This window comes from Camellia sinensis, chromosome 1, assembly GCF_055761805.1.
Source record: "Camellia sinensis isolate YWXY chromosome 1, ASM5576180v1, whole genome shotgun sequence".
In the NCBI taxonomy this organism is placed as follows: domain Eukaryota; kingdom Viridiplantae; phylum Streptophyta; class Magnoliopsida; order Ericales; family Theaceae; genus Camellia; species Camellia sinensis.
This window is the reverse complement of record NC_138961.1, coordinates 172,394,207-172,420,129: the sequence shown is the minus strand read 5'-3', so window position 1 is coordinate 172,420,129 and position 25,923 is coordinate 172,394,207. Positions and strand designations below refer to the sequence as shown.

Below are 25,923 nucleotides of genomic sequence, written 5' to 3'. Positions count from 1 at the left end.
AGAGAGAGAGTGAGTGCGTGTGAGTGTGAGAATGAAAATGAAGAGTGAGTGCAACATTGAAAACGTGTTTTCAAAACATGTTTTTACATTTTAATTAAAAGTGCGATTTCTAATCATCTTTTTAAAAAAAAAAATTTTTGTTAAAAACGTGATTTGTAATCACGCTTTCTTAATTAAAAGCGTAATTTGTAATCACACTTTTATGATTTTACAAATTTTTCACAGAAAGACCATAAAAATGGTAAAAACGTAATTTATAATTATGTTATAGTCTATTTTAAAAAATTTATCCAAATTAATCCTAGTTTAAGAAATGGCTTGGTATTTTGGCAGAAAAGCCCCCTAATATTATTCGTTCCCAACCTTTTTAACTTTCTGTTATACAAATTTGAAGGTGTTTGGTAATGTGGCACCACGCTAAACGCGTGGGGTGGGAGACACAAAATAGTATTAATGGTGAAAGAGTGAGTGAAGAAAAGGCAGCCAGAGGGAAACAAAAGGAGCTCAGAGATACAGATAGCGATGGCGATGGAGGTCGAGATCATTTCTACAGAAGCTATCAAACCATCCTCTCCCACTCCCAATCATCTCAAAACCTTCAAAATTTCCTTATTAGATCAGCTCGTTGCCCGTGTTTTTTCAAAACAAATCTACTTCTACCTCCCCTCATCTCCTGAATGCGCAGAGATCGAATCAAAATCGAAGCTCCTAAAGTCCTCTCTCTCTCAAATCTTATCTCTCTTCTACCCATTTGCAGGAAGAATCACAGCCAACTTCTCAGTCGATTGCAACGACGATGGAGCTATTTTCGTCGAAGCTCGAGCTCGTTGCCATTTATCACAAATTCTGAACCAACCTTCAGAGAGATTTCTCAGGAAATTCCTTCCTCTGAATAATATCCAATCAAATGACGGAGATTCGAGTAGTCCTCTGCTTCTCATTCAATCAACCTTCTTCGAATGCGGCGGAGCAGCAATCGGGCTCTTGTTTCATCACAAAATGGCCGACGCCGCCGCCATGGCCACATTCATCACCGCCTGGGCCTCCGCTGCACGCGGCGAGTCGGTCAGTCCCCCGGAGCTACTGACAGGGCCGACTCTCTTCCCCCCAAAAGATTTCTTGGCCAACGCGAACTTACCCACCTCTTCGTCGGAGAAGACTTCCATAAAGCGGTTCGTATTTTCATCTTCCAGCATCGGAAATCTCAAATCCGAAGTCGCCGGAAAAACCATCCACCAACACCAAGCACCGCCGCAGCCGACCCGAGTCGAAGCGGTGTCGGCGTTGATATGGAAATGCGCCACCAAGGCTTCTCGATCCAATTCCCAAACAAAGCCAACGGTCTTGCTCCAGAGCGTGAATTTGAGGACGAGATTCAACCCTCCGTTGCCGGGAAACTCGATGGGAAACATGGTCGGATACTATCCGGTGACAACATCGGATGACGAGATCGATATGGGTAAAGCGGTGGAGGAGCTGAAGAAGGGTTTGATAGAGTTCAACGAGGGTTACGTGAAGAAGCTGCAAGAGAAAGAGGGTGGTTGCTCATCGACGGCTATACTGGAGAGGATGAAGATTTTCCAGAGAGGAGATGAGGAGATGTACGCAGTGACTAGCTGGTGTAGATTTCCAGTACACGAGGCTGATTTTGGGTGGGGAAAGCCGGTGTGGGTGTGTACTGTTTACATGCCGTTTAAAAACGTGATGGTGTTGTTGGATAGCTTTGATGGTGGTGGGATTGAAGCTTGGGTGTGCCTGAAGGAGGAAGACATGGCTGTGTTCGAGAGAGATCCGGAGCTGTTAGATTATGCTGCTGTCAACCCACCTGTTTTAACCATGAAATGAAATGTCAACCCACATTTTCCAACAATATTTTCAATTTGCATTGCTCAAAAATGAATAATGCTAGATTTTATGAAATTTTTTCGTCCTTTAATTAGTTAGTGCGTAATGTTTTATTATATAAAATTTTCTAGTACTCTTGTGAAATATAAATCATAGAATGTTTACGTTTTGGTTTGATTTCAGCTCATAGGATGTCATATTCCATATGCTCATACAAATTTTAATTTTTTTTTGGCATAGATTTTCTTTGACATGCAATACAAAGCATAGAATGTTCAAATATGACGGTAAGAAATTACCTTCTTTTTTTTCTTCTTTTGTCTTTCAAGGATTGTATGCAATTATAACTGCTTTGCTTGGTTTGTCCCATAAACATTTATCAAGACTTGTAAGTTGTATTTGAATCATGAATTTAAATAAGAATTTAAAATATATATATATATATATATATAATTATATTTCATTTATATTTTACTTATCTTTTTATTTTTCTTTTCCAAATTCTTATTAAAATTCATGATCCAAAGAGACGATCTCTTAGGAGGATGAGGTATTTTGTTATACAGCGTGATAACCAAGTTCGAATTTCACTAGCTGAGAGCTCCAATGTGGACACGAAAAGAAACATATAATATTGTCTTTCAGACTTGGTGTGTACAAGAAATGGGGTCAACTAATAAACAAGACCAATGCATACAATCTAGTTACCAAACAGAGGTTGGAAATACCTTCAAAGGTTTCACAGTTGGAATGATTCTAAGTTTTCAAACACGGTGTGTGCTTTAGCGATGGAGACAACTATACAACAGAGGTTTGAAAAGAAGCTTTTGCACGAGGACACAATAGGCATATAGCATATAAACATGGCTCTCATCGTCTATGACGAAGAAAAAATAAACTACCAAATCTCATTAACACAATCAAACCTATGTTTTCATCAACTGTCAACTTGCATTGTGAATACCTATCATACAGTGCACAACTACATACATATTCTCACAAATGCACGGATTAATTTATGGGCACAAACTCACACTAGCACAGCCTGCTTGTTTGTGTCTGCTACAACTCCTAACCCAGTCTGGACAAGGGTGGTCAATGGTTCGGGCATATATAACATTTACAAATGAATATCAGTGCAACCTATTGTTACAATTCTACGAATCAAATAAAGGCAGATGGCAAACCAAATTTTACAGAAGGTATAGAAACAGAGATCGGGGTCAATATTCTGTGGACATGAAGGTATCGTCATCCAACAGTGCTTGAAAATCAATCAGATCATCATCAAAATCAGCCGTATCTTCTGTACTGTTTAGAACCTTATCATACACAGCCTGCAAGATGGGTCAAAAAGGAAAAACAATAATTTCCAATGAAAGACAATCTTGTTTGAATTCGAAAATAACCTCACCATACGCAAACAAACACGAACGCAATGTTGTCTAAGGAATCTAGTGAGGAAAAATTGCATGGCCTCGACTGCAATTCTATTACTGAATAATGAGCAATCTCGTTTCCCCACTTAAGAAAATTAAGATTATGGTCATTGACAATATGATCAAGTAAAGGGCATTCTCCTTTGTGATATAATAATGTAAAATTCAACCAAATTACACAACTTGAGCAAAACATATAGGTGACACATTCCCCTGAATTGCGCCATCTCTAGTCCCAGGCATGAGCTTTTTTCACAAAAGTATATGGCATTATGGTGATTTTAAGTATTTATTCTTGGCAATGCTAGTTAGCTATTGGTACTGTCCTTCCCATGCTGTGTACATGAACCAAACTGACTTAGATTGTGAACTAGAGGTGTCATGACTACTTTAAATAAAGTGTGCTTTCTTGTTCTAGTTGTTGACTCAAATCGGCCGAACAATATATATCAAATTATCTAACACCCTCTCTCATGTGCAACCCCGTCTTGCACATGAAGAGACAGAGAACCAAACAGACGGATAAGCAAACAACCAAACAGAGAAGAAGAAATCAAACAGGGAAAGAATACAAAATGCCAACGGAGAGACTTAAACCCAAGGCTTCTCTCAACCTGAGCTCTAATACCATAAGTTACTAATTTTCTCAAAAGCCTAAGCTATTAGAAAATTGATCCAATAATATATATCAACCCAGCTAACACAGTAACCTATATTACATGCACCTAGGTATAGGTGTGGGGTGAAGGTGCGTATCTAGAGGGTGGACTCATCAAATCTCAGATTTAAGGGTATGTAGACTGGGCCAAAAAAAAAAAATTCATATTTTGATATATTATATAAGATAAAATGGTGTTATATATGACATAGTGTCAAAGCGGCATTTTACTCAGTTTATAGCAATTATATTACTATTTATACATATAATGAGTGTTAAATACAAATCTATAAGAAATGTCCAATGGAAAGTATTGGACACAGCCGACACCCTTGTCTAAGTGTCTGGTGTTCAACACGAGTATTTGATTTATTTTGAAGAGTCCATGTAAAATGACTAGTAACAACTGCAACTAAACCAACTGGATTGTCCCAGTTGGCCAGCGCTTATGACTGTCATATGGGTTCAAACTAGGGTGGAGAAGCAAGCATAAATCAAGCTTTTGCTGCAACAACATTACACGAAAATGCTAGTGACACATGACCAACAGTGTGCACCAAGCTAAAATTTATACTAACACAAGAATAAACCAAGTTTTTTCTGCATTAGCTTTTCATAAATTGCTAAACTTTCACATCCAGATTGAATTAAATGAAGTCCTATACTCTACAACTCTTTCTATATTGAATATTCATTTTCCCAGGAAAATACCAAAGTGATTATTGTAAAGTCATCAATTGTCCCAAAAAGCTTAAACTGTTAGCAAATTGACCCAATAATATATATCCAACTCTCCAACACCCTCCCTCACGTGCAACCCATCTTGCACCTGGAGATGCAAACATCCATGCATAGAAGACAGAATGCAAACAAGAGAAGAAAGAATGCAACTAGGGATCAAATGCAAATGAAGAGACTTGAACCTAAGACCTCTCTCAACTTGAGCTCTGATATCATGTTAAGTTACCGATTGTCCCAAACTCTTAAGATGTTAGGAAAAGGACCCAGCAATGTATATCAAGCTCTCCAACAATTACAGTTAAGTGGCATTTCAAATGTTTCGAAGTAGAAATACCTTAGTTTCCTGCATCTCCGTGACAACATTCAGCAACCTACGGTATTGATCTCTTGCTTCCGGATACTGAACCATGGACTTCACCCTAGCAAGGGCCTTTTCAAACCGTTCTTCTGTTTGCTTTCGGCCTTCTTTCAGGAAATCATAATCATCCTCATTGGAGGGTGTATCTTGCTTGCTAGAGCCCTGAGTAAGTGCTTCTTGTCTGAATCCCCGCAAGCCACTCCCTTTCCGTCTCCACCGCAAAATTACCTTCTCTAATATTCCAACGGACCAGATTATGCTCCTATAATTCTTCCTCACCTGGTGTCCTCTCACATGGGCCTATCCATTAGAGAAGCAGAAAATTAGAATTCAAGAACCGAACTAGAATTGACGAAGATTTGTATGACAATATTCAAGAAGAATAAACACATACAACAAAAAGAACCAGAACTTCGTAAGCAGGACAACAATTATATCATCACCTGAATTTTCACAATTTGCTGCCGGATTGTTAAAAACTCTCTTCTGCCCTTCCAACTACGGAATTTATTTTGTATTCGTATTGCAGCAGCATGTACTGGCTCATTATGCCGTCCCAGCCTGCTCTTGACAACAACAAGTGAAAGGGCACGCTCATCTGACATTCCAAATTTATCATTACCGTACTCTTTGAGCTGCTTTCTTTGGAATGACTGCACCCTGTAGACTTGATGAATGCGAGCAGCAGCTTGAGTAGCATTATAGACAGCAGCTAATGAATCCTTCAGAGACAGTCCATGTGGAAAGTCCCCATCGTCGATTGGAGTAGCAGCCTGCTTTGAAACTGTTTGTACATCTTTTACCCCAGGAATTTTTCCTTCATCACCGTCCTTAGTATCCTTCAACTGAAGTGATTGCAGGTGAGAGCTCAAGGCAGATTCTGCAAGATAACCAGCAATCCCTTTGTGACCTTTGCTGGAAGCTAGATCTGCAGGTGTTTGACCACCAGGATATATGGGAGAAGGATCTGTCAATGCTCCAGGAGCTGCATCTAGGGAGAGGAGGACAACCACTGTCCGCTCTCTAATATCAACAAAATTAGAGCAACATAACTACCCAAAAAATAACAAAAAATGAAGAGTACTGCTCGTCTGAATTAAATGAAAGTTGAATGTCAAGAAAGCTATACAATAAAATTCCTGAAACCCCATATTTTATGCAGGGTAAATTACAGTTTTAACCCTTATTGTTTGACCCAAATTTCACTTTAGTCCCTATTGTTTCAAATGAATAATTTGGTCCCTACACTTTTAAGTTCAATTTCAATTTGATTCTTTCTTCCATTCAAGTTGGAGGTTAAAATTAACGATTTTGAGATACTTGTTAGTCTCCTAAGGTGTACACGTAGAAAAATTTAACGAAAATTTGGATGGAAAGACCAAATTGAAACTTTCAAGTGAATGGACTAAATTGTTCAAATTGAAACAATAGGGACCAAATTGAAATTAAGGTCAAACTATAGAAGTGAAAAGTACAATTTACCTTTTTATATATGTTGCCTTGTCCATGGAAAGGAAGACAAGACATGCAACAGTAAGAAATGTATTTATAGGTAAGCCATCTATGAGAAGAAAAGCAAATAACAAAAAAATTAAAGGTCTAACCTGCCACAATATGCTGCCCAATGGAGTGCTGTCCACCCGTTAACATCACGGAAGTTGACACTTACACCTGCAGCTAGTGTGGGTGGTATAGCCCAATCATAACCAAGTGCTGCTGCGAAATGCAACACACCTTGGCCACCCTCATCCAATACACTTGGGCCTTTTCCACCTTCAGCAACCTTTTGAAGGAGCCATAAGTGCAGCTTTTCTTTCAGTAGCTTTTGAAGAAGCTGCTCCTTCACTTCTTCTGGGGAGAATTCATCTTCTGAAGTAAGCATTAACATTTGCTCCCACTCATTGTTGTCCTCTCTTAGTAGTGAACTGATTTTATTGCTCAGGTGGGAATTCTCACCTAGGGTACTGGAAACAGAACTTGGGGGACTGCCAGATTCCAGAGACAACATTTTCCCAAATCTCATACGAAGTAGAATTTCATTGTTGCTGCCACTATAGATATCTGGAATATCCACATCTTGAAGGTTCTCAATTCTGTACTCAAATTCTCGCACTTCACTACATGCCAACCTATTGGAACATGTTACATAAAAGGGAACCCTGCCATCCTTGTGTAACGGAGTATGGCAACGGAGTACACCATCTGCTATAGCCTCGGCAGGAACTTCTACTTCTCCAAACATACATGACCACTTATACTTATCCACATCTTGTTGATTCATCAAGAATTTTCCCGTAATCAAGACCTGGTTATCAAAGAAAATAAAACAATTTCATCACTCAGTGACAAATAATTCCTGAGGTCATTCATCCCAGTGATGGTAAATAGCTGAGACAGCCAATAGCTTAGTTGAAATCATGGCCGAAAAAACAAAATATTGTAGTATACCTTTATCTCAGAGCCTGCATATGCCCAGTTTGGTGAGAAATCAATAATGCTAAAGAGCTGGTCCTGAGACAGCGAGGGACCCAGCATATAGGTTTCTAAGTGCGCTTGGGGAGCAATGCTGGAATCATCTACTCCATCCTCAGTTTCAACAGTCTCCCAGTAGGTCCCAGAGTTGGACTGCGTATGTGATTCATTTACATCTCCCAATTCCTTACTCATCCATCTGTCAAAGCTATCAAGCTTCTTCAGACCTTCTCTAAGAAAGCTATCTAATAGGGGTTGTTTCAAAGGATAACATTCAGCTTTTCCCTCTATTATCGGATTGTTCTCTGATGCTGGTTTCAGAGCACTTCTGCTTTGTATCTGAAGGTCACTTTGTGTATGATGCTCATTTTGTTCAGCAGAATGTGCATGGAAGGGCCCTGCAGAGTTGAGTAAATCCACTGAGTTGACTCCTCTGTAAAGCTCAGTGGTGGGATAATACTCTGACTCCGGATAAAACTTCTGATCCATGGACCACTTGGATATGTGTGAAGAATCACCTTCAGAAGTCTGATTGCAAGGTAAGTCAAAGCCTGAACATAATATTTCGGATAGGCAAATACTAGTTTTTACAATTGGATGTGGTGGATATGCTTCAATCAACAGATGGCTAAACTTATGAGGTTTGCGTATGCAACTTTCATAAAAGCTAACATAGTGCACCTGCAACTTGGTTGAGAAGCATTAAAATTACAGGTACCAACACTGGCTAATATCATGCTGTGTGGGTGTTTCTGAAAAAATTCGGGTTGGCTCCGGTGGGACTTCTTCTAGTATTATAGCATGTAAATTCCGGGTTTATTAAAAATCAATAATTTCACTATCACAATAGAGCCACAAAATCAAACATCTATATCCATGTTGCATCTTGTCCTGTGCAAAATGTTTTACTTAAATTGCATAATTTTGAAACCCCAGTGACACATCTGCTAATATGTCAAGGACAGACACTGAGGGCACTACCATAAATATAAAAAAGCACATGCATCCTTTCTTACTTTCATTCTATAAGGTAGAAAAGATGAAAACAAATTGAAACAACTCCCATTAAGATAGAAATAATCAGCATCTATCAAATTTTTACTACTCTCATTACGATAGCAATAATCAGCATCTATCAAATTTTTACTATGTAATAAGCATGTATTTCCATATAAGCAAATATTACAACTTTATGGCAAACAAGGCAAGGCAAAATATTTTGAGTCATTGCATACCTGCCATTTGTCTTGGCGAGGTGGATAAATCCCAGCATCTTCACTTTTACCAAAGTCATTGGTCAAAATTTGCTCCAGTAGCTCATTTCCTTGTCCAGGATTAAAACTCATGGTATCAGATTGAATTCCAGTGCCACTGTTTCCCACTACGTCCTTCCATGATGAGAAGTCCAGCTGTTTCTGAGGCTCAAATGTTAAATCAGCATTAACACTGTTTTTACCCTTATCTCCCTGAACAAGTGGAACAAAATCCATCCCAGGAATAGCAGACAACTTTCCTTCGTAATCATCTGTAAAAAAGCTTGTAAGTATTACAATCTTTTGATACCTCTCATCATGCATTCAACCATCAAAAAACACTGCAGAAGTGATAAAAATTAAACGACATAAAATAAAACAACGGCAGAAGACATAATACTTGAGAAAGGCACTGGATAATAAGGCACGGAGAGTCCATCCTCCATTTTCTCCACAACACGTGGTTGTAACTCAAGAAAAGAGTGGAATCCTGAGCTTGCTTGGTGATTATATCCTACACCAAATTTATTTATCATGAAGAAGAATTATCATCAATCAACAACTTAATATCCACTTATCCTCTCAATATGACATAATGTTAACCATTTTCTAAGGAATTAGAACTGAGAATTGACAAATACACCATAAACGCACCTGACTCAGCATCTTCATATTCTGATGCCTGAGCGCTGTTCAAGCTTGCTGTATCTGTAGCATGTGAAGTTACTTGGTAGTTGTATGGGTTAAATGTTGAGGATACAGAACTATCCACCTCAGAATTGGGTACAATTTCTTCACTTTCTTGGGAATTGTGAATAGTTTCTTCAGCCTCTTTAATGCGGCTAAAGTTTGCCCTATTTCCCTAATGAGAAAAGAATGACGTGTGAACATTTTAAAGCAAAATACTATTTCTAATGTTTACAAATATTTAGGAATAAAATACAGATTCAAGAGATATGATAAGCAATGGCATTCATAGGTGATGGAGATCTGATATGTCAAGTGATACACTGATACCCTATGGCTCAACAGGCAATGCTAGAAATAATCCATGTCAAGTCACACTCTAGAAATTTAAAGGGAAAAAAAAATATTATAATTGCTGTCATGAGGTATGCAACACAAGGCTGTAATGAAGTGGATCTGACCTAGAAAATAAAACTCATTTTTACAACCTTGTAAGCTTTGAAATCTTATCAAGGATTGATTCGGGTGTTGTTCAAAACAATCCAAAAATCCACTTTTTCATGACACTTTGTTCAAACAACTCATTGAGATAGGAAGTTTGCAACAGTCATATTAGGTTCTAGATCAAAAAGTGAGACCCATTGGTTTTAGCCATTGAGAAACAGGACCCAATCCAAGTTCGGACTAATTTAAGTTAAATAAACTTGAACTCCAAGTAGAAAGCACAAGATAATGGGGGTATGCTTCCATCTTGATCGTATTCAACCACTCTAAATTCCAAAACAAGAATTTAATTGAAGGTGTTGTGAAATCTTAACAAAAGGTAAGACTCGCAAAATACCAATACAAAGCTCAATAGACAAAAAATAAAGTAAGGGCATTTGATGACACATGCAATTGAACAATTCTAACAAAATTGAAAGGAAAATTTTATAGAACATCTATAAGGTCAAGAATACTTTTTGTAATGTTGGAAAATTAAGAAACAACACATTAATCAAATGAGTGTAGCTACTATGAGCATGCTAAGATGAATAGTTGGCAATTGGTAAGATCGAGAAAGAAAGCATTAAAAACGAATACATTTGTGAAATGGTTGGAGTACCACAAGAAAGAACAGACTACGATGCATTGGTCATTTACAATGAGTACTAGTAGATATAACGGTAAGGAAAAATAAGATAATCACTATGAATATAAATACTAGAGGGAAGGGGAGACCTAAACTAATATGAGATGTTGTAGTAAGAGATATGAATTTATTAAATTGAACTGAGTATATAGCCCTTGATAAAGCGGAATGGCAGAAAATTACTCATGTAACCGACTCCAATTGGTTGGGAAACAAATTTTTGGTTTGGTTTGGTTTGGTTATTTTGGTTTTGTGCTACTAGAATAAAACAAGGGGACTCAGCCCAGAGGACCATTTCTAGATATGTTGAGCCTAAGGTTAAAACTTATGGGGCCATAAGGACAACAACAATGTGAAAGACCATATTACAACAACAATGTGAGAGACCAGATTACCCCTATTTGCTCAATTGTCATCTATTTGTCCATAGGTCACCTATCTATCCAAATGTCATTTATCTGTCCATGTGTCACCCATTTATTCATCTATCTGTCCACGTGTCACTCATGTATCCACCTATGTGCCCACCTAATCTGCTTATCTATCTAAATCATCACCACCACCATTAGCAACTTTTTTAGCCATCACCGGCGACTTTTCCAACGCTAACGAATTTTTCGGTGACAGTCCAATGGTGGTTGTGTATAAGGATGTAACAACGCAAGGGTGAAAATGGAAATAAAAAATCTTCAAATTAATAATTTGTCCTTCTTACCAAAACTTTTTATTATATCATGTTCTTACCAACAAAACAAATCAATCATTGCAACTAACGCCATAGACACAATTAAACAATTGATGTTGTGCTGTCATCGCAATAAGACATTTTAAGAACTTGGGTTGATCATTTACCTAACTGAAAACATAATATAAGAAATAAATCCATTGGTGAGATACTAAGGCTAGCATCAACCGAGACAAAGTTAAGGGCAAGTCAAATTACACCAAAAAATAATTACGAAATCCAAATCAAGGGTACAAGAAAAAGCAGTGGAAGGTTCAACCGAGAAAAAGAAACAAGCAAAAAAAAAAAAAAGTGGTTTGGTTCAAATACATGATATTCTGCAAGTTAATGGATTGTATGGCCGTTTACTATGTTACATGGACTTCCAAATTTGAGAAATACCTGTGTCAGACACTCGACGCATAAGTAAGGATATCAAATATGTGATCGGCATGTCTAGTTAGAGATGCACCCATTAAGTATGCCTTAATAGTCTAGTTTGCATCATTACTTTGCATAGAACTCCCATTTTGTCTACAAAATACTCTTGTTAGTTTGTAAACACCATTTTATTCTTAAAAATAAAACTAAGTACGTAAGAAATAAGAAATTTAGTTATATATTGGTGTCCGTAGACAAGAAAATTAGATGAATCTGATACTTGGAAACATATCCGTACTTGACACCCATACCCAAGCCTATGTAATATGGGTCTTTTATAAGGAAGGGTAGCAAACAATAGCTTACGCAGTAGGCTCTCATCAAATAACGTAAGGATTCCACAATTGAACGAAGAAATAAAGAGTATAACACTACATCATATTGGATCAAAGATTATTCGCATGATCTCTACTTCTTGTTGATATTACAAAACTCGAAACTGAAACTTGTTGCGAAAACCTTGTCATATACACAATACCAAGAAAGTGTACTCTTGACCCTACCACAAAGTATCCTTTTCCTTCTCCTTCCCTTTCGAAGGCATTTGGACCTTTGGGGCTCCATCGAAGGTTGCTTTTATATGTCGAATACAGCCCATGAGAATTACAAATGATAACTTAATTAGGGGGCGACAAGTCCTCTCTAAGTGTGATAGTGAATAAGTTTTTCATTTGCTAATTCAGTACAATATGGCCAAAGGAATTGTGGGGGTTGATTTTAGCAGTGTTCGGGATGGAGTGGATGTTTCATAGGGATGTGGTAGGGGTAATGCTGAGGTGGTGGGAAGGTAGGGAAGGGAAACGACGCCAAAAGGCAGATGGTGTGGCATGGTGGCTAGCTGCTTTGTGTTTAATGTGGCTTTGGTGAGGGAACGAAACAAGAGGACTTTTTGAGCTGTAGAGGAGCCTTTGCATAGGCTTTTAAGAGTTTGTATAGTCTATTTTGTCTGGATGGATGTCGGGGAAGGATCTCCCAAACCTCACCGTTTGTACATTTTGGTCATGTAACATGTTTGATTCACAAGATTAATAGTGAAGTATTAATAATCCTATTAAATTAGTGTGGTATTCACTATCCAATTGGATTAATATCCATTGGATTAATAATCCCACCCCTACCCCATTACTAATAATCCTACAAATTTGTTGGATTAATTATCCATTGGATTAATAATCCTAAACCAAAATGTTAAAACAAACATAGGATAATTGGACCCACGGATTAATAATCCCAATCCCATACTTTAATCCACCCAATCAAACATGCCCTTTGTGGATTCTTTTCACTTATAAGAATCTATAGACCTTTAGTCTTTTGAGAGTCTAGGCATCTTTTGTCAGTGTAGCCAAGGTTGTCACAGTTTAACCTTTTTTTAATTTGGGCACAATCTGCTTTTGATGTTTCTTTTATTAAAATTGTCTTACTTATTAAAATGTATATTAACCGCTTCACTACGGGTTTACCATTCTATTTGGTCCGCATCCACAACTTGCATGTGGTTCACACTCTTCGATCAGATATTTGTCTTGGCTCATTTTCCTGGGGTTAGCAAAAGGCTGCGTATGCTGACCATGACCATATTGGCTGGTTTGGTGTCTCTGTCCAGGAGGTTTTTGTCCTGCTCTCTATTGGCTTGAGGCTTTAAGAACCCCTTGTTTCACTGTACCCTAACCCCCAGCCCCTCCCCAGGTGGGCAACAGATAGGCAACAGGAGAAAAAACAGTAGTTAATAAAGAGACGCCGGGAGAGAGAGTATGGAACCTGGTGTTTAATATCCCCATTCAGCTCCACACAAGTTTTTCTTAGCTGGTTTGGATCTTGGAGATTAAATGCAAGAATGAAAAATTAAACCAATGAATTCATGAAATTATTATTGAATCTTTCTTAAAGCTTTGTTTTACTTCAACAGTTCATGTTAAAGACAGTTCTAAAGAAAACGTATTAGTTTCTTAAAAGAGTTGCTCCTGCCCAAGTTAACTGATAATTGATCCATTTCTTGCTGTCGGTTTACCCAGTATGAACCAACTGAGTCCATTGACCAAACATATGTCCTAAATCAATTTTCAAAACATCGCATTGTACAGGATACATGACAACTGTTAAGTTGGTTCAGAGAGCATTCAACAGTTCATGTTTAAGACAGTTTTGAAGAGACCATTAGTAGTTCCTTAAAGAGAGTGGCTCCTCCCCAAGTTACTTGATAATTGATCTATTTCTTGCTGTCAGTTAACCCAGTATGAACCGAACATATGTCCATTGACCAAACATATGTCCTGATGGAATTTCAAAACATTGCCTAATTCTACATGATTTGGTGCGCTAATAAATCAGAATACTGTAGTGGTTCCCAAAGATATAGCCTGTCAATAATGACCGATTAGCAGATTATAAAGGAAGGTGTGTCACTTAAATGAAGATATTAGAAACTGGAAAATTAAAATAGAATAAGAAACCAAAAGAAAAATGCCCACAGAAAATATTATATCTGAAACATGAAGTACTAAAACCCATGGAGGAGCTTTCCAAATCATAGAAGTGCTACCAAGTCGGGAATCTTACAAGTAACATGAACATTGTAATGACCATTAGAACTAGCACTGATGTGAAAAGTTGGGCAACAAAACACATTAGATTATATTTTGTAGCAAGATTCCAATACATGGAAGTTATACATGCACAAGAAACCTTGAAACAAAAGAGATGGGAAAGCTAGAAAGCGATGTTATTCTAAAATAGCCAGCATAATGTATAATATATATTGGCTCAAGAATCATCTGATACAATATACAAATTATCAATTGTGAATCTCTTCAATGAAGAAACAAAGAAAGAATAGAATAAATTCGTAACCTTTACTTCGCGGTAGTGGACGAGAACAATGTTCGAGCGCTCCCTGCAGCAGGTGTCATCCAAATAGAAAGCAAATGAGAATGTGCAGCAAAAGCCCTTCCAAAATAACAACTAAGAATACAAAAATGGTCAGATTTTCATTAACTTCCATAAATTGATTCAATTTTCAAGGTGTCGTCAATTTCGTGGAAGTTCATACAAGTTAACATGAGTCTACAGCTATAGACATGGCTGTAATTCCAAAAATTAAAATGATTAGTATGACAGAGAAAACGGGAGAAACTTTAGACCATATTTCATCTTTTTTCCCTCACAGACAAAGGTAATGGGACTTCCAAAGCAGCAAAACTGTTCCAGAAGCAGATAAAACTAACGAACCAGATTCTACTCAGCAATTGATGTTTATTCAATGCTAAATAGTATCAGAAGACTGTACTTATGTCTGTGCATGTACAAGAAGCTGCAAGTAGGCATTTACATTCAATCAACCTTTATACACTAATACTAATTAACAGATAAACTTTGTATTAAAAGCAATTGCCCAGAGGTGGTCCGTAATACAGACAGATTTATATATGTGTATATATATATATATATAGAGAGAGAGAGAGAGAGCAAAGTGCAAAGATTTGACAAAATTGTTAGAATATAATATGTAAAATGTTGCTTTAATAATTAAGTTAGTATAATAATTAGTATGCTTTAATAATGTACCTTTAATAATGTTAAAATTTACCATCACCTACCACACACTTACCATCACCTACCACACACTCACCTACTACACTCACCTACCACCACCATCCACTACACCTACATCTATATAAGGAACCATTTGTAATAGCATCAATAACATCAATATATACATTATTCTATTTCTTTATATATTAAATTTCTACATGGTATCAGAGCAAGGTTAAGAATCTAAGTAATTTCGCTTCACCGGCGGGCGGCAACCTCGCCTTGGCCGCCCGCCAGACCTCAGCCTATTCCGCTGATAAAATCAACAAAGATCTGTGCCACTGTAGCCCTCTATTATGGTCAGGAGCGCTTCCTCCCGATGGTTAGATTAACTGGGTTTGCCACGCTCACTGTAGCGATGCCGGCACTACGATACCAGGTGAACTTCGCCTGTCGGAGACCACCTAGACAACCAAAAACACACAACACTCAGACAACACAAACACGAGGCCCACGGCTCTCTCCCTCAACCAACTCCAATTTTCCGCACTTCTACCTTGAGAGACTTGAGGTACCTGACAGCTTCATCAAGAACAGCGACAGTGTTCATTTGGTTGGCACCGGGAACAATTCCTCTAAGTGTCTTCACCATCTTCCTCATTTTCTCACGCTTCCTTTCACTGTTACAGCTGCCAGCGGACTTCTGTAAAGAAGGCAACCTGCTCTTTTTGGGTTTTGAACCGTAACTAGAGCAAGAATCCGAGGAATCGCTTTCCTAATTTCCACAACCTGATCTCTCTCTCTCTCTCTCATCCAACGCCATGACTGAATTGTTGATCGGAAACAAGAATATGAATCTCTCTCTTAAACTCAAGCTCTTCACTGCTATTCTAATAGGGCTGTGTTTCAGTGTCTCCATAGCTGAGCTTGAGAGGTTCGAACACCCTGCAAAAGCTGATGGGTCTCTTAGCGTTTTGGTGGTTGGTGACTGGGAAAGAAAAGGAAATTACAACCAATCTCATGTTGCTCTTCAGATGGGCAAAACAGGAGAAAAGTCGGACATAGATTTCATCATTTCCACCGGTGATAACTTTTACGAAGATGGATTGACTGGTAGATGATCCAGCAAACAGTTTTTCTCTCTCTCACTTTACTTTTTCCCACCCACCAAAACCTAATCATTCTGCTGGCCATGTATCTTCTTCTTTCCACACACTCCTGTTCCCCACTCCACTTTCTTTTCCTTTTATTTTTTTTTTTTTTATATATTTCTTTTAATCCATCTTTTGTAAAGAAACCGCACTCACCCCACGTGCCCCCAGCTACTTCCCTTCAAAAAAAAAAAAAAAAAAAAAAAAAAAAAAAAAAAAACACCCAACCCAATTTCCAATTTGCACAACCAACCATATTTTATTCATCTCAGGTATCAATCCTGATCCCAATTTTACACGAAAAAAAAATACAATATAAAAAAAAAAAAAAAAAAAAAAACCACAAACAAACAGAACCCACACAAACCAACCACACCCACAGTGGGATTTTTCTTCTCTACTCTGCTGCAGGTCTCTTCTTCTTGCCTCCGTCTTGGACAGTCCTTGCCGGTGTTGCCTCCGTACTTCCTAGACCACCAAGCAAGTTTCCTACTCCCTGCTCCTCCACTGCAGCATATGGCGGTCCTCCAAATCGGAACATCACGGTGGCCTTCCGCTTCAGCTCCTTGTTTTCCGTCTTTAGCACACTCATCTCTGCTCGCGCATCCTTATACATGCGTTGGAGCAGAGCCAGTTGGGCGGTTAATTGCTGCACCTCATTTGTCCTACTCTGCAGCCGGTTCGACAAATTTGTAACCGCAGTCATGGTTTCCACACATGACTTCAAGGTATACTGATTGGCCTCCACATCCGACTGCACCGCCATTTTTTGCTCCACAGACCGCATCGGAAAGTTCAACGGAGCAAAATCAGAGGTGTTTGGTTGAGGTTCACGGGCCACCGCACCAGTTATCTCTCTTGTTGACTCGTTGAGGTCGGGAAAAAGAGTGAGCAGACCACGGGACGAAGAGGCCATATTCTGGGTAGCTGAACGGGAAGAAGAGGCCATGTTTTTTGGGTTGCTGAGTGTTTCAGCGAAATAGCAGTTTCAGACTGCAAAGGTTCCGAGGTTTCAGACTGGTTTGTTATGCTTCCCAGCCTCAGCCTCCGCTTCGATTTATATAGAACATGACGAAGAGGCCGACACGCGCACTGTCGATCACGTGCATCGCCGCGTGTCTGGCGCGCCTTTTGATGGCTCGTCTTTTGATGAATTGGGCACGCCTTTTGATGGCACGCCTTTTGAAAGTTTGGTCACACCTTTTGAGGGTGCGACTTTTTAAGGGTCCGACAAGACTCTGTAAACTGTCCCGACATTGATTCCGGTTAGCTCCTTTATGGGTCCGACAAGACTCTGTAAACTGTCCCGACATTGATTCCGGTTAGTTTCTACAAGGGTCCAGCAAGACTCTGTAAACTGTCACAACAACTGTCACAACATTGTCTGCTACAACGATCCGACATGACCCCATAAACTGTCTTCTACATCGGTCTGACACCACCATACAGTGTCCTCTACCACGTTATGACACCCCCATACAGTGTCCTCTACAACGTTATGACACCACCATACAGTGTCCTCTACCACGTTATGACACCCCCATACAGTGTCCTCTACAACGTTATGACACCACCATCCAGTGTCTTCACCAACGGTCTGACACGACCATACAGTGTCTCCTATCCTCTTTTATTTTTATGTATTTTATTATTTTGTTCCTCTCTCCAGACTCAAGTTGGTTAGTTCCTCTCCTCCTTGAGTTTGCGGGGGGCTATTAAAATTTACCATCACCTACCACACACTTACCATCACCTACCACACACTCACCTACCACCACCATCCACTACACCTACATCTATATAAGGAACCATTTGTAATAGCATCAATAACATCAATATATGCATTATTCTATTTCTTTATATATTAAATTTCTACAAATAATGTTGTTTTTTTGTTTTTTTTTTTTTTTTTGTCTTGAAAAGAAAAGTGGAGCCAACGTGGGTGTGCAAGGTTGTGTTTCGTGTTCTTGTCAAAAGATGGAGTAAAATAAGAAAGTTGAGTGGGAACATGAGTGTGTGGAAAGAAGAAAAAAGAAAAAGTATGTGTTGGATCATGTCTGGTGGTGTAAAATGGATGAAAAGAAAAAATAAAGAAATATATTGAACCTTCTGGTTTTGTGTTTTCAAAAGCCAGTGGCTGAATAAAAGAAGCTAGAATAAAAAAAAAAGGAAAAGAAAGTTGAGTGGTGATCTTTCACAGTGGGTATGATTTTGGGTTTTTTTTTTTTTTTTTTATATATAATATAATAAAAAGAGATATATATATAAAATAAAGAAAGTTGGCTTGCACAGCTTTACCTGATACGCAAGTTGGACGGTTGATTAAAAAAAAGGATTGTGGGTATGAAAAGTGGAGGACAAAATAAAAGAAAGAGGTAAGGAATATTCTTTTCTGAATTCTCACGCTCACAGAAAAAGCAAATCGCGGAAAATCAATTCCTTCACAATGTCATAGTTATACTTCTCTGTAAATTGTTTCTGGAGGCACTTTTCAGCAGCTACGAAGAAGTCTTCAATTTCGGTTTCTGAAGGCATTTTGTCGGCCGTCAAGCTGCGGCCAGAATTTGCTTCCGACAGCCTCGCCGATGACTCCAGCTCCCCTGATTCTGCCTGAAGCTGGCTCGACGGTGGCATCTCGCTCCTTTCTCTGCAGTCGAATTCACACGTCGATGTTGAACTAGGGGTGCAACTCGGGCGGGTTCGGTCGGGTTGGGGGTCTGCCCAAGCCCGACCCGAATTGTATTTGGCACTGCCCAAGCCCGCCCAAGCCCGACCATGAACCCGAACATTGTTGCCCAAGCCCGGCCCAAGCTTTGTATTTTGAACTCGGGTTGCCCGAATTGCCCGAGTTCAGAAACCTGTAGGTAGATCTAAGGATAGACATAAAAGATGCTAATCTAATGGTAGAAAACTAACCAAAAAAAAAAATAAATAAATAAAAATTAAGACTAACTCTTTTACTTAATTTATATATATTACATAATTTATTAAATTATATATATATTATATATTATATATTATATAATTTATATAATATATTAAATTGAATTCGGGTTCGGGTTGCTCGGGTTGGCCATTGGTTCTGCCCAAACCCGGCCCGAATTGCAATTCGGGCATCAAAAATCTGCCCAAGCCCGTCCAGATTACAAGATATAGTTGCCCAAGCCCTAAAAAAACTCGGGCTGGGCTCGGGTTGCTCGGGTTGAGCCCGCCCGAGTTGCACCCCTATGTTGAACTAAAAGTGGACTTTGGGCAGAGAGAGAGAGAAGTTTGGGTTGTAGCATGAGTGCTCCTCAGCTCCGGCGAGCACGACGACGGTGGTGGTGGTGCCATCGCCGGCCACGATGTCTTGAGATTTGGAGAGTTCGACGAGCATGGAAGGTGGGTCGAAGAAGAAGAGAAAACCAGTGAAATCAAGCGAAATGCCAACAATTTGCTGGTGAATGTTATGGATGGGGAGAAGAAAGTCCCGGTTGATCGATCAGTGGAAATCGGACGGAAATTGGAGGATCTTTCACTGAGTGGTGGGAAAGGAGGCCGTGGAAGATCGTCTGGGAAGTGCGATAAGGTTTCTGGAAAGTTCCATAGCCAGAAACTGCAGAAGCCAAGAGATTCAAACTTGGTATGGGTTAGAAAAGGTGAATCTTCTGGTGTCAGTGTTGCTTTGAGATCAGGTGTGGTGGTGAAGGCTGGAGAAAGCCAGAAGAAACCAGTACAGATGTGGCAGAAGGGATGAAGTTCATGAACGACCATGGTGTTGCATACAAAGATCTGAACACACAGAGGATCTTGTTGGAAGATGCAGCGGAGTGAAGGTATGTGTAGAGGTCCGGCGGGCAGCCAAGGCGAGGCTGCCGCCCGCCGGTGAAGCGGAATTACTAGGTTCTCAACCTTGCTCTGATACCATGTTAAAATTGAATGTATAAAGAGAATTGCATTATTGATTGATGTGTATAATGGTGTGTTGAGCTCTCTCCTTCATAGAGGAGAGGGAGAACAATTACAAACCGAAAGTAGAAGCACAAACCAAACAACATTATTAAAGGTACATTATTAAAGCATACTAATTATTATACTAACCTAATTATTAAAGCAACATTTTACATATTATATTCCGGTTAGATAAAAGCAAGGCAAACTTTTAGACACTCACTCTTCAAGCAACCAATAGCTTCGCCTCTGGAAATTTTCATTTTCTTCTCCATGGGCATAGTAGCAATGCAACACATCAACACTCCCAGCCTGAAAGGACATTATACAAGCAAATTACTTTGGAAGTGTAATAAAAATACACAGCATGAACTATTCATTATATCATATAGTGCAAAATTCCTGAAAGTCACAAACTTCTGTCTGGTGTAGACAAAATCAACTTAAAAAGTAAAAATTGCCTTCAACAAGCATCATCCTTTTGCACAAACCTTGAGCCTCTCATGAGCTTCCTTCACTGTCTTTCCATCTTTCTTCTTCCTCCAGTTATGGCCATCTTTTCTGAAGTATCTCAACACCTTCCGATCAAAAAGAAAAAGTGAACCACCTGAAAAGGGACATGCACGTCAAGCCAAGATACTTTGAAGATATAAGAAAATGCCCTCTTCTATCCAACAAAATTTAATGGGAAAATGCCCTAAATGAAGATAATGACACATTTAAATCACAAACATGACAGCAATAAATGCACCTACAGCTTCAAACCATGTTATTATCTATGAGTTAAACATAAACTGTGTGCTACTCCTAACTATCTAGAATTATCAATTACAGAGAGGAAATAACCAGGGCAGCTAATTTAAAACTAAAAGGCTCTTGTAGTGAGGATAAAAAAGCAGGACTAGAAGAACCAAGACAGACAAAAAATTTTGAAATGACAAATAAGCATCAATGCCATCCGCAGAAAACAATGCAATTGCATTTTCCAAGCCACAAGTTGTGTGGAGAATGATGTCCTAAGCAGAATATAAACTCCCAGTGGGTTTAAAGGAAACAAAAATCGAAAATGAATTTCAACAACAATCAATGTTGAGGCAAAAATGAGATAACACTAAGTGCTAGTTGGATCTCAATATCTCATTGAATTTGAAAGAGGTTACAAATGGGAATTTCAATGATGATGTCAGTCGGAACCAAAAGATAATTATATTTAGCAATAAAACATATAAAGGAACAAAGAGTGGAAGTTTAACATAGAGAGTTGGGGGAAAAAAAAATAGAAACAATTATGCAGACAAAAAGACCCAAGAACAAGGGCATGAAAATAAAGAGATATAAATAGGCAACGCGGGATAGCTGTTAGAAGTGAATAACAACTTGAAAAATGCAAGGGACAAAAAGTTGATCATCCTTGGCCTTTAGAAAGTGTGCCCAAGGCAAACACAAGAAAAATATTTGAAAATAAGAGTTTAAAGACGTTAAATATAAAGAAATTACTGCTTCTCCAACTTCCCAGTTTTTCCCATACTGAACTTCTCAACTTTGAATTTATGTGTAAATGATTGACCACCTACAGCATATGTTACAGAAGTGTTGAGGAAATAAATGGCATCACACAAGTTGCAATACAGATTTGATCTTGGGTGTTAAAAAAAATGAAGGAAGAAGAAGAAGAAGAAGAAGAAGAAGAAGAAGAAGAAGAAGACAATAGAAAATAAAACAAAAACAAATGAACTACAAACAGCTTGACCAAAACAGAGTTTTATGCAAGAAGCAATTTTACCAACAGATCATTTTTAACACTCCAATCCATCTAAAAGATAATATGAAAATCATGAAAGAACTTTCCAATAAATTAAAGCAAAAAAATGATGCCAAATGGACAAATATTTCTTGTGTTCTTGTTTGGTTTGAGGTTTATTGGTTGGGGATTATTTTGTCATTTCCTATTTGGGGAATTGATGATCTTGGTTAATTGCTTTTCTTACACTTAAGTCAATTTCATTGTTCAAGTTTTGTGTTTACAGTTTGTATAATGTGCACATTTCTTTTATTACATCTTACCCTTCCCATGTCCCTCTTTTGCAGAAGCTCTTTTTGGTTAGTGACTAAGTAGCTTTTGTTTCAAGATTGTTGACTTCTATCGAGTTAATTATTGAACTTGAATTTTTGCTTTAAACTGTGAGATGAATATTTCTTGTGTGCATGTTTATTTCTGTACTTATTGACTGACTGAATGCAGCTAAGAATCATACTTGGAGGCTTATTTGCAGGCTCTGGAGCAATACGAAATTTTTTGTAATTTTGAAGAATTTCACAAATTTCAGCAGGACGTAGCCATCGATGTTGGGCCTCCAATAGTATTTGCTCAATATCTGCATTCAACCACAAACTCAGTTAATAATCTGCTGACTTTCAAATGCCCAAACAGAAAGGAAGCAATGAAATAAAAACTACTAAACTACCAGGTTTGAAACAATGTTCAAATCATCCAGTTTTATAGAAACACATATTTGTCTACTTACTGTAACAGTTAGAACTTGAACATTTGGCACATTTCCAACTAATTGAATGCTTTCTCTGGCTTCTAAACCATTTATTTCTGCAACCATTTCACCACCTAATGCCCTCTGATTCTAATCCATGGTTTCATACTCCTTTGCTCCCAAATGACAAAAAAAAAAAAAAAAAAAAAATTCCTAATTTGATCTTATTCCAACTCTGCAACTCCTCCTTTACTCCTCTCAGGTTCTCCAATGCCTTGGGCCATTCCAAACTGTATTTTGATTACTGGTGATAGGGATTTAAATGTAGGGCAGGGCCAGTGTTCAAGCTTATTCTAACAACTTAAAAGATGCTTTGAAATAAGAAGGTTTTTAAAAATTATGATGACAGTGATTACTCCATTTCTCTTAATTCTTTATTGTGTCTTGTAAGTTCCCCACGTCGTAAGAAAAAGACAATTATTTTTATAAAAAGAACACAAGACACCTTTTCACTGAATTCAATGCTCTTTTTATTGAAATCAACACACTTTTTAACACTTCACCAATTTTCAAGGAACTTTTACATTAATCCCAATATTAAACAATGCCAAGAGACACTCATTTAGCATTTGCCCCCTCTTTTTTTTTTCCTACAAAAACATATTATCAGCGTACCTCCACCTAACCAGGGTCAAAGTTTATCAAATATCTTTTCCACTAGAAAATTCATCGAATACTTGCTTCTCAAATAGTTTTCAAGAAATTAAATAAATCCAACTCCATAGACTCCACTCCACATATAATAACTACACATACACCTATATACAGAGAGAGGATTATTAAGAATCGATTCTATAATAAGTTATAATAAGTCAGACTAAGTGATGTTTGGGAAGTGAGTTTTTTTTTTTTAAGAATATTATTGGAGAAATTTTTTTTTTTTTTTTTTTGTGTTTGGGAAGATAGTTTTTGCAGTTGAATGCGAATGTTTTGAAATAAAAAGTGAAATGATTATGAAATTTGATATCATATTTTGTTTGGATTAATTTTTTTTTGATTTTGTAACTAATTTGTTTTTAGTGAAAAAAAACAAAAACCAAACTTCCCAAACACCCCCATAAAATTTCTAGCAAACTAAAACAAACACATATAAGAACAACTAAGATCAACAAGCACATACATGAAATTGTAGAAGACAAGCCAGAAAAGGAAACAAATTTTTCTCAACAACTAACCTAATTGTTGAGTGCCGAGACTGTACCGCCGAGGCTCCGCCATGAACTGAACTCGCTCGCTCTTTTTCCTCTCTCAATTTCACTCCGATCTCAGAACAACTCCGCCATGAACTGAACCCAGAATTTTGCAATTCAGAGGTCGTTCCTGAACTTTTGAAGCGAAGACTTTGAAGAAAGTGGTCGAATCGAACGAATGGAAATCGAATCACAGACTGGCAATCGTGGTGTGTGATCGAGATCGCGAGCACAATAAAAGTAGGAAGTGTTTTTGAAAGGAATCTACGGAGGAAAATCGGGGAAAGAGAGCCGCCGAAATGGAATTACAGTCACTGTATCGCTCTTTAGTTCCACGAACTTTCTCACTGTGTTCTGACGTAAATGTTGGGGCATGATAACGTGTTGCTCTACCTTCCACGATGGGGCGTTTTGGAAACGTGGTAAAAAAATGAGTGTTTTTTGACTTTTCGTTTTTTTTTTTTTTTAATCACAACATCTTCCTATTTTTTTATATAAAAAAAAAATTAATTAAAAAATCAAAAAGAAAAAAAAAATTTACCAACTTTTCAAAATGCCTTCTACATATAACCAACAACAATGATAAACACCATTAATTTTCGTGATAAGAGAAAAAATAAAAAATATAAATATAAATACAAATATCATAATAGATCCACTCCTTTTTATCTTATTAAAATTCTCCTTAAAATGTTAAAATTAAAATTCTCAATTTTTATTAGTACAACTAAAGGCCTACGTGAGAGTCTCTCTCTCATGAGAATCAAAATCGTTTTTGAGCAAATAGTTGTTTTTTTTTATTACAAAAAAATCTATAAAAAGTAAAAAGATGATAAGACTTAGATAAGTTAAAAAAATGAAAAGTATATTATTTGAAAGTCCTATTTAAAAGAGGATAAGTCTATTTAGTTCCACAATCTTTTGAATACTCTCAAAAGTCCACTACGTATTTTTCTTGTTCATTTTTATTTGTGTATTTATTTTTGTTTACCTCTTTTTCTTCATGATTTTCGGTGATCAGTGACTATGCCTTACTTTTTCTCTTTCTTTTTCTAATATATAGTTGTCGGTGACAGACGACTATCGTTGTTTGGGATTCACCGACATCCATTAACTATCGACTCCTTACTTCACTCTCACTGACAACGAAAGAGACGAGTTTTCGACGAAGAAAATGAGTATATCTACTCAGATCTACATCAAATCTTACATGAGATCCGACTAGATTTAAACCAAAAATAGTTGCCGGAGTGCAATATTCTCTCTATATCTGTTTCTCTCCTTCGATTTCTCAATTTTTCTACATTTTCTCTACTACACACCTCTATTTTTCTGTTTTAATGGAGAAAATTTTCAAATTCTAAATAAGTTGTTTTTAAGTTTTAGTTACAGGCGGTGAAAATTGTAAAATTTTACAGTTTTAGTTTTTTTTGGTGCTGAAATGAATCATACTTTAAAATTGTAAAATTTTATAGTTTCGTAACATTCTTTAGAACTGTGCGAAACTATAAAATTTTACAGTTTCATAACATGTTTTCCAATTTGATTAATAAAGTTAAATACTTAATAGAATCATACTTTAAAACTGTAACATTTTACAGTTTCAAAGCTTACTTTACAGTTTGATCAATATTTAAAATTATTTGTTTAAATCTTACAAAAATTAAAAAATAATATATACTTTTTTCCATTATTGTTTGTTGTTGTTATGTTTTTTTTTTTCCTTTTAATTTATTAATATTTAGCACATTTTGCTATGTTTTTCACTATAATTTATCCATTTATTTTTTTTCAATAATATTCTGGACATTCTGATGAATCTCTG

At 37.5% G+C, this 25,923-nt stretch overlaps 2 protein-coding genes across 2 annotated transcripts; one reads left to right on the top strand and one right to left on the bottom strand.

The window, feature by feature from the left end:
• The first annotated feature begins 245 nt into the window (after window positions 1-245).
• Window positions 246-2,027, top strand: LOC114272405 (akuammiline synthase 1). The gene has a single exon (XM_028214092.2). The coding sequence runs from the start codon at window positions 523-525 to the stop codon at window positions 1,843-1,845; it is 1,323 nt and encodes a 440-aa protein (XP_028069893.2). The 5' UTR covers window positions 246-522; the 3' UTR covers window positions 1,846-2,027.
• A 698-nt stretch (window positions 2,028-2,725) lies between these two features.
• Window positions 2,726-24,506, bottom strand: LOC114272403 (calmodulin-binding transcription activator 3-like). The gene is made up of 13 exons (XM_082889086.1): window positions 24,084-24,506; window positions 22,618-22,737; window positions 20,854-20,969; window positions 20,586-20,674; window positions 14,601-14,643; window positions 9,421-9,628; window positions 9,167-9,280; window positions 8,749-9,038; window positions 7,490-8,041; window positions 6,646-7,346; window positions 5,485-6,064; window positions 5,018-5,341; window positions 2,726-3,182 (listed from the first exon to the last, which is right to left on the bottom strand). The coding sequence occupies exons 1-13, from the start codon at window positions 24,124-24,126 to the stop codon at window positions 3,069-3,071; spliced, it is 3,294 nt and encodes a 1,097-aa protein (XP_082745212.1). The 5' UTR covers window positions 24,127-24,506; the 3' UTR covers window positions 2,726-3,068.
• Between the last annotated feature and the right edge of the window lie 1,417 nt (window positions 24,507-25,923).

Coding starts and splice junctions, on each gene's coding strand:
- LOC114272403 (XM_082889086.1), bottom strand. CDS start 24,126: ATGGCGGAGCCTCGGCGGTACAGTCTCGGCACTCAACAATTAG. Junction 14,644..20,585: donor AGCTATTGGTTGCTTGAAGA/GTGAGTGTCTAA, acceptor CACCTGCTGCAG/GGAGCGCTCGAACATTGTTC. Junction 5,342..5,484: donor AGCAAATTGTGAAAATTCAG/GTGATGATATAA, acceptor TCTAATGGATAG/GCCCATGTGAGAGGACACCA.
- LOC114272405 (XM_028214092.2), top strand. CDS start 523: ATGGCGATGGAGGTCGAGATCATTTCTACAGAAGCTATCAAACCATCC.